The 14596-nt window shown below is 49.9% G+C and overlaps 1 protein-coding gene across 2 annotated transcripts in view; it reads left to right on the top strand.

Annotated features, from left to right (window-relative positions):
- Positions 1 to 14596, top strand: part of SYT6 (synaptotagmin 6) — a 30089-nt gene that overhangs the window by 2069 nt on the left and 13424 nt on the right. For both annotated transcript variants that reach the window (XM_068918378.1, XM_068918377.1), the window contains exon 2: positions 13607 to 13943. In XM_068918378.1, the coding sequence (XP_068774479.1) occupies positions 13607 to 13943 (337 nt within the window). The remainder of the gene's footprint in view (positions 1 to 13606; positions 13944 to 14596) is intronic.

Genomic DNA, 14596 nt, shown 5'->3' with positions numbered 1-14596 from the left:
CAGAGACCGCGTCCGCGGCGCGGAGCGCTGCTAGCCGCCCGGGGGGCAAAGCCGGCTGTCGGGCCGGCGGCCACCCCGAGCCGGGGCTTCCTCCTCCCGCCGAACAGCGCGGCGCTGGCCCGGTGCAGAGGGCCCCGAGGGCTCCGCCGTAGCTCGTCCCTCTAGGGGTGGACCGCAGATGTTGACGGCCTGGGTGCGTTAGAACAAAACGGCCAGCGCTGTGTGGCGAGGAGAGGGCGGCGGGCGGACGTGGCTGCCGGCTGTCGCCGGAGCAAAACCGACCCTGTGCCGCTGCGGGGTGAGCTGGGGCCTGTCGCCGTCCGGGCGTCACCGCGACAAACCCCTCGCTCGCCGGTGAGGCAGCCGGGGCCTCACCGCCCGCGGCCCCCGGGCCGGGGAGCGGGGCTGCTCTGCCGGGCTGTGTCTGCCCTCTCGGCCGCAGCGGGGCTCGTTTGCCCGGCCCGCTGGGTGTCAAGAGGGCGGTATGCGCCGGGGACGCTTGCCGGCTTTGCAGCACCCTGCGCAGGGGTTGCAGACAGGGATTTGCACTGCGCTGGGAGCGCGGCCAGGACCCCTGGGCTCCGTTTGCGCCAATGCTCTGCTGCTTTATTTAAATCTTTTTTTTTTTTTTTTTGCCTGAGCGCATCCATTTAAAAACAAAACCAAAAAACGAACTCCTCTGACCTATAGAGTAAGAGGTGCGTACTGAGGATGTGCAGAGGTGCTGGCGTCTCCACCCGACCGCCGCGGTGAGGCCCTGCGCGCAGCCGTCCCGGTGGCCTCGGCGCGGCGCCTGCACCTCCCAAGCCCTTCCCCGGGCCCTGATCTCGGGCTTTCCTGGCACGGGGTACCAGGCTGAAGGAGAGGAAGGCGAAGGACAGCCGGGGAAGATGCAAAACCAGAAGAGCCTTCGATAGGGTTTCAGTTTCCCGGCACGCTTTGCCAGCTGCCCGCCGGTGCTCTCGCCCTGCAGATGCTTTAGCAGTCAGTGTTCTGCCCTCGGCGTGAACTATTCCTCCCCAAACGGCAGTACAGCGTGTGCAGCACTGAGCACCCTCCTGGCGCTTCGCAAAGACTAATAAAAAGCTAAAACCACATGTTCATGAGTGTTTCTGCTGCAGGCAGAGATAGAGGTGCGTTTTTTTGTGCAATATGGGTTTTACTGCAGGAATGCTGAAGGGAGGGAAACTGGTTTACATAGCGAAATTGCTTCTGAAATATTTTTCATGGAAGAATTATTCCCTGATAGTTTGAGTAGTGGGAAAATTGATGACATACCCATTCACTGATAAGAAATATCTCCAGCCTCTAGTTATGAAATATGGATGAACCTTGAGTTAACAAAATGTCTGTAATAACACTCTTCTCTGAATCACCGTTAAAGTGCATTTTACGGGAATATGGTTCCGTAACAGTAAACATGTTTGGAGCTATCCAGGCAAAACTAATATTAATCACTGGAGCGTGTGTTTCCAGTGGCCAAGCATGTGAGGCGTAGCAAGGCCCTTGGGGCAAGGATCTCTCCTGGCACCGAGTAATGCTGCTGTGAAACGGCCCTCGCCAGCTTGCAGCGGGACAGCTCTCTAGCTCAAGTGAGACAGGTTTGTGCTTTGGTCCTGAAGGTGTCAGGTTCAAACCTTGCTGTTGGAAGGGAGGCTTCCACAACTATTATCAAATTAAGATTAAATGCACAAAACTAGAGGCATAATGCATTATATGGCCCGGATAAATGCATTATATAGCCTGTCTACGAACACGCATCAGTGCTTATGTATTGAGCGCTAGCACTATCTGTGCTCTGTGATGGTCCCAGTAAATAAAACACTCCTTGGAGCGTGTGTGTTTAGGGGGCTTGTTAAGTCCTTCTCTGCAGAGACGCAAGTTTGGATCTGGCCGATAGCTGCTGGCTGATCGGTCGCTGAAGCAGCGCGGGGAGCTGGCGGCCGTGCAGCTGCGGCAGCTCCTGCTCAGGCAGGGACCGGCATCGGCAGCGCCATAGAAACGGGCAGCCAGGTCGCTGCTGCTGTCAGCTGCGCGCGCCAGCCCAGGACGGTGGCCAGGCAAGCGCCGGGGAGCAGACGCCTCCTTGGTAAGTCCACGTTTCCAAAGTTACTTCCTTCGTTTTTTGCCTTTCTTCATAACATGGGCCCTCTTTGCCTTAACGAACGTTTTGCTTCAGCGGTTTGCCTCTGCTGTTGAAACGTTTTCTCTTGCTTTCGGTATTTTCCCTGTGTTTCACTGAGACCCAGCATGTGCTTTTAGCTGGTTCAAATCAGGGCATACCCTTACTCTAATCTTCTCCGTTGTTTTGCAGGCTGATTCTGTGAAACTGGCATTTTTGTGTTTGCAGATGTTTGTTTCTTGACATCTCTGCTGAAGTCGTATCGGTGCGATGTGTGCAGCCACATGCATACACCATGTATTCACTAACGTTCAGTCTCACGTATGTGCATTCGTTGTTCAGAGACAAAACCAGGACTTTATGTGGAGCTCAGTTCTGATATAATTCTTCATTTAACTTTGTAGCGTCAACTATCCTGGTTTTTTTTTTTAACCTGTTTAATCTCTCACTGTTCATGTTTCTAGGTACAATCTCATTCTTCCTTACGACTCTGTGTTTCCATCTCATGTTGGTTGGGCATCTTTATCTAGCTTTAATATTTGTTATTTCCTCTTCAGAGGCAATAGTGTGTGTATATATGTATATATATATACATATACATATATATATATCTTTCCATCTGTAAAGCATGAGAACAGGAAGCTTATCTGTAACAGCCCTTATCATGCCCCTCCAGGGGACTCATTAACGTAATGGTCACCTACGATGGCAGTGGTTCAGGGGCGATGCGATTCATCTCTGTGCCATGCATTGTCTTTAATTGTACTTGCACGTTGCAAAATGGCATCCTGGAGGGCTGCAGAGGGCATGTTTGGAGTGACTGTAAATTAAATTGTCTATGGAAAAGAGGAAGTTATCCTGCAGGTGTTTTATACCTAGTGAAACTGCAGATGCTAATTAGGGGCACCTTTATGTTTAGTCTGGTTTGTTAGGTTGTTGCATGTCAGTGTTTGACAACATCACGGGAAACCGAGCAGCGAAGACTAAAGGCGGGATGCCAGAAACTCAGTTCATGCAAGCCCTATTTTCAAAAATAATTGGGACGTATAATCCTAGAATATTTAGTTCCATTGATAGTAATTGCCCAGAAATTCTAGCACACCAGGTCTCTAGTAATGTAATATTACTCTGATTTTTCTATGTGTCTTGGTAACTGCTGCAAAGAAATGCATGTACTGTTGTAATACCGTGCTGAGTATAGCAAGCACCTCCTTACAAGCATTCTGGCTATACGCAGTAGTTTATCTCTCAGATGTCTGCACGCCTTTGCTCAGACTTATCCAGCCTCAGCTCTGAACCTGGTCCCTGGTCGCAATGTTCATGCTCGTAGGGTGTATGGTGCACGGCACAGAGCGAGACGAGTCACTGCGAAGGGGAAAGGAAGGCTCCGTCTGTGAGCCTGCGGGCCGGGCAGCCGGCTGTGCACGGGCGCTGCTGCATGCTGCCTTGCAGGGGTTAAGCATCTCTTTGTTGCCAGCTGCTGGGAGCAGTGGCGGCGGCAGCCAACAGCAGGAGCCGCGCGTTCAGGCTGGAGCTGGCAGTGTGCGGCACGGCGGGAGCCGCTCCTCTGCCTCGGGAGCAGGGAGATGCCGGTCCCATAGCGGCTGCATTGCCGGAGGAGTGCAGGTTCTCCGTACCAGGTACTGGTCCTCTGCACGGAGGAGACAGGCATCCTTCCTGGCTGCTCCGCAGCCAGCAGAGACACTGCTTGCAACGCTTTGGTGCTTTTTCACCATGCAGACCAGTGTCCTCTGTGCCAGGCATCAGCAGCAGTGGCAAGTCAGAGGTGGGAAAGGAAGGGGCTTACGCGGTCACGTTGGCGCTAGATGGGTGTAGTTGGCGACCCAACCTCCTGGACGTGCAGATCTGTGTGCTGCGCAGGCCAGAGGAGCCTTTCCAGCAGCGGGGCCAGGGGAGCTCTGCGTGAGCCCCCGTCCCCTGCGCAGGGTGGGTCTGCTGCGGGACGGCTCCGGGCAGTGCAGCTCGTCCCGCGCTCTCCGAGGTGGCCAGCCGAGGAGGCCTCGCCGCTGGAGGGCGGCGTGTCCGGGCAGCGCTCAGCCGGCCGTTCCCGCGGAGCCCTGCGCTGCGGGAAAGCAGCGGGAAAACTTCCCGGGCTGCCTGGGCCCCAGCTGAGCGTGCTGCAGGCTGGAGAGCTGCTGCTTTTTGGACTGCGTGGTCCTGCGCAGGAGAGGCTGGTTCTGGCGGGATCGCCTCTCCCTGGGGTCTGGTACCGCATCGAGGGTTGCCGTTCACTTGCCTGCTCTTAGCACATTTTGCAATCCTGGGCTGGAGGCTGGGATGGGACGGGAGGAGGCCCCAATTCTTCTTCCAACCAAGCTCCATTCTCAGATGTTTTTGGGACATCTTAGCTGTGGTTCTTCTGAATCACAATGGGGTCAAAGAGCCCCTTGGAAGTATTTCCCCCAGGCTAGACCTCCTTGTTAAAAGCAAGGTAGTGAGATGGCAGAGCTGCTGCTGGCAGCCCAGACAAGGAGGCATTGCTGTCCCCAGCCTCTCCGGTGCTACCTCACACCACTTACAGCTATGGCCAAATTTTTGAAGGGAAATTATAAGGTCCAGAGTCTGCGCTCGCTTAAGGGAGCCAGTGACAGTGAAGAGCTTTTGCTTGTTTTGTTTACATTGCATCTGGAAATGAAGTCGTGTTGGTACGTCCCAGAAGTGTCTGTGTCATGGTGCTTTGCTGTTTACCTGGTTCTGCTTGGCTTCAGGCGGTCTGGACAGAGACATCTCCCGTTTCGAGCAAGCTTGGCGAGGCTTCCCCGGCATTCCTGGTACACTCGCCCCAACCCTTCTAAGTATGGGCTCACTTCATGGGCGGACGATGAGATTTGGTGTCAACTACTTACCCCAAGCCCGGGACACCATGTGTGTTCAGCATTACTGAGTCATTTACAGATGTTGCTGCAGCATATTAAGATAAAATGTCATGGGGTTAGCACACAGCTACGTACTATAATTATAGTCAGCGTGGCTTATAATAGTTCATTAGATTGTCATCTGTTAGGAATAAAGCAATGACAATTGTTACAATCTCACTTATAAGGCTCTCGAGAACAGCTGATTGAGGCACAAAGCAACATAAATCATTGGGGAATGTTTCCTTCAGTTCAGAACAAATTTTTTTCCCCACTTGTGACAACAGAAATGCGACATTACTAGCAGCTCACGGTTTTCCCCTTCTGGCTGTACACACCAACAGAAGTTTGATAAACATATGTGCCTTTAACGCAGTCTGGAAGGAAAGTCGCAATTGGCGTGTGAGTTGCCCCCAGAATACCAAAACACTTGGTTTCAGCAGCCTTTTGTCTGTCCGGTCGGGCCTGGGCGTGCTGGCTGTGCTGCGGGCGTTAGGAGCCCAAGCAAATGGCTTATGTTCTCAGCCAGAAGCCATTGCAACAACTGCACAGCGATTTTGCACCTATAGACACGGAATTGAGTAAATGGTGGCTGCTCGCTGCCTGGAGCAGGTTCCCGTGCTGCAAAAGCAGCGCTGGCTTGGTGTTGGTGACCGTGCGCCCCTCCCCGTGCAGGGGATGGACACCGACTGGCACAATATGCTGCGAACATATGGAGAAGTTGGAGCCGTCCCCAGACCAGGGACGGGCGCTGGGAAGGCGGATGATTTGTGTCCCTGCCCTCTCAGCACCGGCAGGGGAGAGACTGACCTTCCTCTGCTGAGCGGGTTTAGGTGGGTTCCTCATCACTCTGGGTTTTGGGTGCTCACTTGGAGCAGCGTGCGGTGCTGCGACCTGCGGTGGTCGCCTGCGCTCCAGCGCTGCACCTCACCCGAGTCCTCGGAGCGGGGGGACGAGGCGGCTCACGGCCGAGGCCCTGCAACCATCTCCGTGTCATTTGGTCAAAATGTTTTCCAAATGCTGCTCCTCCTCCTCCTCCTCCTCTCCCGGGACCTGTCTGTGCTGGAGCATCCAGATTTTCCTTCCGCTCCGGGAGGGGGTTTGAAAGTTGCTGCTAACTTGGCTAAAGGGATGGAAGTGCTTTGGCAGGCCCCTTCCAGCCCTCCGAAATGCCCCTATTCCCCTTACTGTGGGTATTTGGAAAGGGATGCCCCTTGGGTCCTGTCTGCTTTCCTTGCTGTTGCTGTGTGTCCAGGCTAGTCTTTCTATTCCATCTCCATTTTCTGAAAATCTTCAGATTTTAAAGGTGCAGTCTGATGGGAATAAAAGACTTAACTGCTAGCTAAGCCCCAAGACTAATTTTAAAACAAAGTTCTCCTGAGCATTAGAAGTTTCTGCAAATGTGGGTCTGTAAAGAGTATCTGGACATACCACACTAGCAGTAATTCCTTCATGGATAGAGAATGAATAACGCTTTATTCCATGTGCAAATTTATTGTTTAAACATATTCTCCTTAATCATAATTTGAACTGTAGTTTTAAAAAATTGAGGGTTGGCAAGTACTGTCACTAACAAGCTGATACCTGGAGTCCTGGACAAGGAACTACATAACTGCTTAAGTAACAAATGGAGAACAAAACTTTGCATGAGGCTGTCCGTACCTCACTGCGCTGATTACTGTCCCTGCTGTAGAGCCACATCCCCTGAAGAACTATAGTAAATGGTCAAAAGACCTGACATTGCTTAGTGAAGGCGGCTTTATTGGACTGGAATTAGGAGATTGCTTTTTGTGCCTGGGCTGTAGATCATAGCTGGTTGAGATGCTGGTTCCCTCCAAGTTCTCCTTGTGAAGCAGGCTGTCTTCACACTTAACGTGCAATAATGAGATGTTTTCAACTTTATAATCTTATATAATTACTCTCAAAATAGCTTCTGATTCATCCCTGCCTTTGAAGCTTATAGTTTGCATTCCAATAAGCTCCAGTACTGCGAGAACCCTGTGGTATCAGCAAATTAATTTTTAAGAAGTTACTTCTCTCTACAGAAACTTTGGCATAGCCGATCTGAGCTTTCATGTCTCTGTCCTCTCCTTGTCCGCTCTGTAGCTGGGATGCGCCCGGAAGACGGTGGGGCTCTGTCTGGGCTCTCGTGGAGGAGGCTGGTGGGAGCTGATAGCGCCAGACTCGGCGTCTAGCAGCTCATGGACAGGATAAATCTTTTAGTTTAATGTGGAAGCAGAGAGAGCGTGAGATAGTGTCTGCTCTGCTCACTCCATAACTGCTTTGTGACCTGCTGCTTTTAAACCTGTTGAGAACGTAGTGAAATATTTCCCCATTGCTAGTGACCTATACCTTCGTGACCTGGTTCAGGCAGGAGCACCCGCTGCAGGGCTTCACAGCACAGTGACTCCTGTGCTCTTGGACTACTCGACCGCAGTTAGGCTTCAGAGTGACAGCTGCTAGTGACCTCCGTAGCTGGAGAATAGTTCATGACACCCTGCTATGGCCCATAGCCATCTTGAGAGCATGGCCAGTAAGTCAAGGACAGAAGTGGTGTTGATGCCTTAGATGCCACCCAAATGGCAGCAAGCAAACCCAAGCTGTGACAATGAGAACGTCAGCCAGCGGCCCGGCACGCTGGACACGCTCCCGGCAACCCCATCCATCTAGCAACGTTCCCTCTCACGCACACGCTCTGCACAGCCCGGAGCCTGCCTAGCTGTGGGCTCTGCCAAACAGAGCTCCTCGCTGAGGCAAGAACGGGCAGCACGTTGGGAAAGCTGACCTGCCTTTGCTCTGTTTGCTCTCCTGTGCCTGCGAGGGGGGTGAGGAGCAGGCTGGGAGCTGCACGTTGCTGCACTGCAGCTCTCCTCTCTTATCAAGCCCAGCATCGGGCCCAGAGCTGAGACCGACCAACAGCCAATTTCCTTTTCGAAACTCCTGTTTTCAAGTGCTCTACTTGCTGCTTTGCGTTGGTGCATTCTAGGATTTGTTCTCAGCTGCATTCCCAAGGGGCTTGTTCCCTGGCTCTGTTGTAGTTCTCGTTTTGTTTTTCCTGTAATGCTGCTGGATACGGTTCTGCTGCATTGCTTTAGCATTCTGCCTCTGTCCCCCGTCTGTTCAAACCTCTGCAAAGCTTCAAAGCTGAACAGTATTGCTGAATAAACATGTCTATAGCTGGGATTTAATGGACATCTCTTCCTCTCATGCCTTGTCCTGCTCTGACCCCCCACCCCGCCCCCAGCTATGTCTGCGATGCACCAGTTCCTCCTGCCAGAGCTGCAGGCCTTGGCTTTTGGGCTAATACTGCTGACGCTTCTCCAGGGAGGGAAAATTAGATCAGCAGTTGGTGGGTGCCTCACGCGGTCCTCTGTAGCCCCAGAGCTGCCTGTCTGCTCCTCCAGCAATGAGCCTCATTGTAATCCATCACTGCGATGCACGATCTCTATAAAGGCTTGCAGAAATAGAGCAATATACTCTCTCACAAGCCTTGCTGCAGGAGAAAAACAAAGCAAACTGGACAGAGAAGCCTGGAAATACCTCCTGGCTCATACAGTATGAGCGATGGTCGATATATCGCCCTGGAAAACCAGTCCCGCAGCCCATACAAGCAGGGTTGAGGCATGCCACCGCCACCTCCCGACTCCTCTCCTCGCTCTTCCGGGCAGCGATGCTCCTCGTCACAGATCGGAATAGCTGAGTGTCGCTTTTTAACTGAAAGAAACCTAGGGGAAAGCAAACCAGCCAGAGCTGTCCCTCATGTTAAGGCTTCCCTATGGCCAAGCTTAAGCATAAGGAAGGGGCATGGTTGCCCGCGCGCCCTGGGAACGTGGACCTGGGATCCCGCGGGTTCGCGGTTCCTGCCACTACGCGCTTCCAGCCAGCTCTGCAGGCCTCAGCCTATTGCACTTACACTTTTTTAGTCCTGTTGAATTTCCACTCATGGTATCCTAACTTTGTGTAAATCCAGCCTGTGGTTAGAATGACTAATAGATGCTGGAGCGCTAAGAGAGCCGTCAAACGTATTTTGTTTTCTCTGTGGGGAGTGGGTGGAAGAAAAGCTAAATTACATCTACTAAGATATTAAATATAACTCCTTATGTTAAACTCAGAATTATCTATGAATCTCCTTAATGATAGCGCAAGCTACTTCAGAGTAATAAAAGTCAATGTTGCCGTAATTAGACCAGTATTATCTTGCAGTTAATAGACTGCTGTAATCATGGCTTTGTCATATTATTAATCGTTTTCTGTTTGGACTTTGCTTATTATCCCCTTTGGTATCTCAGCTTGGGTAGTATGAGGTCAGAAGGGACCTAAAGCTGAAATGTGGTTCCACCATGTTCTCTTAATTAGTTCCCGTCCAAGACGAAACAAAAGGGGTGCTTTTACTAACGAGCTGCTTGCAGAATGTGTGGGCACTGGGGCAAGGGCTGGGGGTTGGACTAACCAGGAAACGATCCCCCTTTCTTAAATTTTCTTTTAGCTTTAAAGTTTTAAATTGCTACGCCGGTCCCTTTTCCCTGCCCTGGGCCACCTCATCCTTTATCAGAAAGGCGCAAGAGATGCAGCAGAAAGTAGCGACCTTCTGGGAAGTTTTATAGGTTTGAGCCCTCTTATGGGCTTTGTTATATGCATCAGTAGCAACATTATTAGACCCTACAAAAACAGTAAAAACCACAAACTAAGGAGTCAAACCAAAAGAGGAATACGATCGTTCTCTGTTAAAGGTCACAGGTTTCAAACAGACTCTGTGGTGCTCTCGGCATTCCCGTCACTCGCTGCAGGTTTCAGCTTACTGTTCTGGCAGTAAATGGTTTTTGGTTTAGAAAGTTGTGTTTCGCTGTATACCTAATGCCATTTCATGCGGGCAGGATGCGCTCTGGGCCAGCGGTCTCTTGCCACCATGTCGTTAATTTGGTGCTGAACCGTGCAGACGGGGAATCTGTGGCGTGGCTTGTGAGAGGCTCGTTCCCGTCCGAGAAGAGCCTCCTCCCGGTTATCATGGTGCGGTGAAAGCCTCTGCTTTGGGGCGAAGGACTAGGGCTGCCGGTGGCAGCTGTCCGTGGTCATTGCTGGGGCACTGCCGTGGGATATGAGGACTTCGTTTCTGCAGGGTTTGGCCCAGGTTCCCTGCTTTCTTGGAAGTCCGGGTACACACACATAAAACGTAGGCGCCACGCGAGAAATTTAGCTATTCCCACACTGTCCAGTGTTAAGACGGATCCTCCTCGTAGCTGCCAGACCCACCACCGGCATCTCTCTCCGCCCCTCCGCTCTGGAGGGCTCGACTCCGACGGGGACATGCAGTGGAGTGCTGTAAGCACACAAAACAATCGTTTTCTGAGGCTGGAGTGTCCTTTTGGTCTCTTTCTGTCTCTGGAGAAGTCTTTGGGCGGATAGGCCTGACCTACTTTGATGCCAGGAATATCCAAGAAATGTCTGGCCCTAGGGCCAAGATGAGCATTTTCGATTGGCGAACATTGTCATGTTTTTACAGTTCATGCTTTAAATGTCGTTTAATAACATTTTGAATACTAGGGTTTTTTTTAAATAACTGATATTTTCACTGTCACAAGAGAAAGCTCATTAAATCAATTAAAGTCAACTCTGTCCAATTGATATTTAAGTTTAATAAGTCAAGAAAAAGTCTTTGGTAATTCAGTGTCATGGTCAGACAAGCCAGTATTCTTCTAAGGCAGATGCTTTAAAAAAGTCTGCAAAAATCCCGATCCCTTCTGCTTGTGTTTTACGTGAGCTGTCAGAGGGAAGAGGAGGAGGTCATGCATAAAAGTATCTGTGAATCCTGTCAAATGTGTTATGAATGCCAGCTCAGCAAGAAGGGACAGGGACTAAGATCTTTCTCAAGCTGGCAGCAAGTTTTCAGAAGGGATAACTGATCATTTCTGATGTTTTTCATTAACGAGTCTGGTGTGCTAGAAGATTTATGCATGCTATTTAATTTCCTGGAATGGATAGAATTATCTTAACGGGAACTTTTCTGCCACATAAGCAACTTCCAGCAGTGATGGATTCTGCATTGCAACTCTTTCCTATGTCAGATCTTACCCTGTAAACTTAAATAACTGAAAGGGATGCAGGTCAAGGGGAGGGCTCGTGTTATCAGCTGTTGTTTGCCAATGAAAGAAGCTGGTAAAAGTTAAATCTGCAAAGCAGATTTGGCCTGAAAGCATCCCTGTTGGGATGTTGGATTTTAAAAACTATTTTTATTAAGCCTGTGGGATATTCACCACGCAAGTCTTTGAAGCTGAGCTGTGTGCAGACATGGTCTTTAGTTTCAGCTGTGTCCTTACAGGCTGATAAAGGTATCTGTGATTCAGTGCCCACAGCTGACGTCACTGCCAGCAGCAAATGCCAAGTATTATTTATCTCTTCAAAGCTCATTTTTGTTATAGTCATAGGAGTAATTTAAGACAGATAAAGAAGCTTCCTGGGGGAAAAAAAATCTTTTGGGTAGCTCCTTGTCACTGAGGCTAATTCTGTCTGTGCGTGTATGGACGTCTCTGTGTGTGTTTGAGTCAGGCTCCAGCTGTGGACGTCTCACAAGGATTTGAAGGAATAGTACTGGAAAAGATTATTGGATTTCTAAAACCATTTGCAGAGGAAAGAAGCAGAACGGGAACAGCCGACATGTTTGCAAAAAATCCAGCTTCTTAAGTGTTCTTTTGAAACGGTGTGAGTATCCCGGGCGCGATTCCAAGACTTAACTCAAAATACAGGAGAGTGGTACCTTTGTGCTCCCTGCTCTGCTGAGAACACCATTAGCCAAATCTCTAAGGACGTTCTGCTGCTGCTGTGCAGTCCTGTTTGCTATAGACGAGGTGGGACCTATTCTCGCACCCCAGCTGCGGTATGCAGAGGGCTGACAGGCTGACCTGTATGCAGGGCTGGTGAGGAAGAGGAAAAGTTGCTTGCCATGATTTCTATTTAAGGAAAAACCTATTTCAGGGATCACTTTTATAGTAGCTATGATGAAGCGCAGATGTGAGTTTCCCAGATGATCTACTAAAAGCTAAGCTGCCTGGCAAGGATGTATTTTGAGAGAGATTGTTTTAAATGCAATGTCTGAGTGAGTCAAGAATTTCTTAGAGCTCTTGGAGGTGAAAATTTGTTTGCCTTAACTGTAGTTAGACATAACCTGAAGAGGTGCAGTGAACTCACATGGACAAAAATAAAATATTGAGCTGATAGTAGTTTGTCCATCTAATCCATGTCCATCTAATCCACTTCCACGCACGATGGTCTAATTTCTTAGCAGCTACATCTAATATGTTCCTTTCTTCAGTTAATTTTACGTGTGTGTGTGTTATATTCACTCAGAGTAATTTTAACTCTGAATTTAGACAAGTCAAGGGCCTTGTGTCTCCAGTCTGTGGGGACCTAGTTAGCTGGCTGCCCTCTATTTTACATGTCAAAGTAAAACATCTGTGGTCCAAGCAGGGGCAGAAACAGAAATCAGTAAGAGGTAATGGTTATTTTGTTTAAAAGTCTGGAGTATTTAATTTTTTTTTTGGTCTATTTTTCTGTCCTGCTTGCGCTTACATAGTTCAAGGAGTATAGCTTTACTGGTCACTACAAATAATGCAGGAGGCAAGACACCACTTCTCCTTGAATGCATGCTAACCTGCAAACGAGTCTTCCGTGGTCCTGCCACAGCAGGCTGTTCCAGGGCAAGGCTCACCTAGCTCTGGGGGCTGTGTGTCCCAGATGCCTGGAATGCTGGTTTGGGTGGGAAGCTGAGACTGTATACTGTAAGCAAGGAACTAGAAGTAACCACTGTTTTCTCTTTTTGAAGAGTTGTGAATGTTTTCACAGCCTAGATCATGTATATATGCTCTTCCTTTCTTCCCAGAGCTTCAGCTGGTATGGAAGCTCTTCCCTCTCCAGGGAAGCTTGAAATGCTGCAATATATAGCAGATGAGGTAAAAGTGACTCAGAAAGTCAGGGGACACGCACAGCTTTCACTTTGGATTTCTCTGTGCTCATTAGAATAAGGAAGAATGTGTAATATTTTCTGTACAACCTCCTTCTATATTTGGTTTCACTGCATCAGCAGCTTGTGTTTTTTGTTTTTTTTTTAATACCCCATTGGCACAGCTGGACGAGATGTGAACATTAATAGTCCAACAACAATCTGCTTTTCAGGATGATGGTAGGTAGATTTTTTTTTAACATAGTTGTCTGAACACCTTTGTTACGAAGCGAAAAGGCAGTTTCTCCTAGTGCTGCACTGAAACTCATTTCCATCATTCAGCTCTTCTGCAATTCTGCTCGGTTTGAGGCTCAGCTCTTTGCCAGCACCACAAACCAAACCGAGCATGATGCTTTATGGTCCGGCTGAGTGTTGCAGCAGAAGACCTCACCGGAGGCCATCGGAGACGTCCTTCTCTCCCAGACGTGTTGGGGGCAGGAATCCAACAGGGGATATTTGTATGGGTTTGACTCTCACTGGCAGAACCTGAGGGAGATATAAGTCTGTTTGGACCATCTCTTCCTTTTACTTGCAGCTTTCTCACAATCTTTCTTTTCTTTTTTCCTTCCCTGCCCCTTCCTCCCCCCACCATTGCCACCTTTTCCTGCCCTGTAGAGCTCTCCGTCAGCCTCCTTGTGCTGGTAGTTGTTGTGTGTGGACTCGCCCTGGTGGCAGTTTTTCTCTTTCTCTTTTGGAAGCTGTGCTGGGTTCCCTGGAGGAACAAGGCCATTTCTCCTAACCTGGCCGTCTTGCAGAGCGAGGCAGACTACAGTAAGGAGAGTATGGCAGACAAGCTCAAGGACACAGGCACCATAAGTTTCTTGGAGGCCGCTGTAAAGATCAGCCACACATCCCCAGACATCCCAGCCGAGGTCCAGCTGTCCATGAAAGACCACATCATGCGGCGTACACGGATACAGCGGCAAACAACGGAGCCCGCCTCTTCCACCAGGTGAGTGACACGCCATGCTCGGTGCAGGAAAGACGCCATTTGTCTGCGGAAAGCGGCAGGATAGGAGGAATATTTAATTGAGCCTGAGGTTTAGCTATGTTCAGTGAGACCAAAGAAAATATGCCCACCTACAGGCTGGATTATTCTCCAAAGGCTGGTCATCAACCGATTGATGTATTAAGACTGGCTTACTGTAGGGCCTTTGAAAAAATAGAGGATTCAAACCCTATTACTGTGACTTGACCTCGTTGTGTCAAGCTGTCAGCATGCTCCTGGCCACTTTAATTTGGTTACGACATGAGAGGCAGGCAGAAGTATTAATGATGGTATACTGTCGGACAGAATTAGCCCCTTTTGCTCTCTCTTGTGCATGTGGCTCAAAGCAGAAACAATTAGATGAACTGGATTGACGTACCACTCGCTGCACAAGCAGAGGACTAGCTGTGTTCAGTGCTTGCGATCAGTGGGGCATTTCTGTCTCAGCCAGGGACACAGATTTTGACATCATACTCTAAAACCGGGGAGAGGCTGCGTGAGCCTTTGGGCACCTTCTCTGCAAGAGCACCGAGCAATGCGGCGCCTTTGCCGTGACACAGAAGGCTGCGAAAGTAGGGCAGGAAGCGGCGATGGCAGGGTCCTGGCTGCATCCCAGC

This window comes from Struthio camelus, chromosome 24, assembly GCF_040807025.1.
Source record: "Struthio camelus isolate bStrCam1 chromosome 24, bStrCam1.hap1, whole genome shotgun sequence".
Taxonomy (NCBI): domain Eukaryota; kingdom Metazoa; phylum Chordata; class Aves; order Struthioniformes; family Struthionidae; genus Struthio; species Struthio camelus.
Note: the sequence above shows the minus strand (reverse complement) of the source record. Positions and strands in the feature narration are given on the sequence as shown.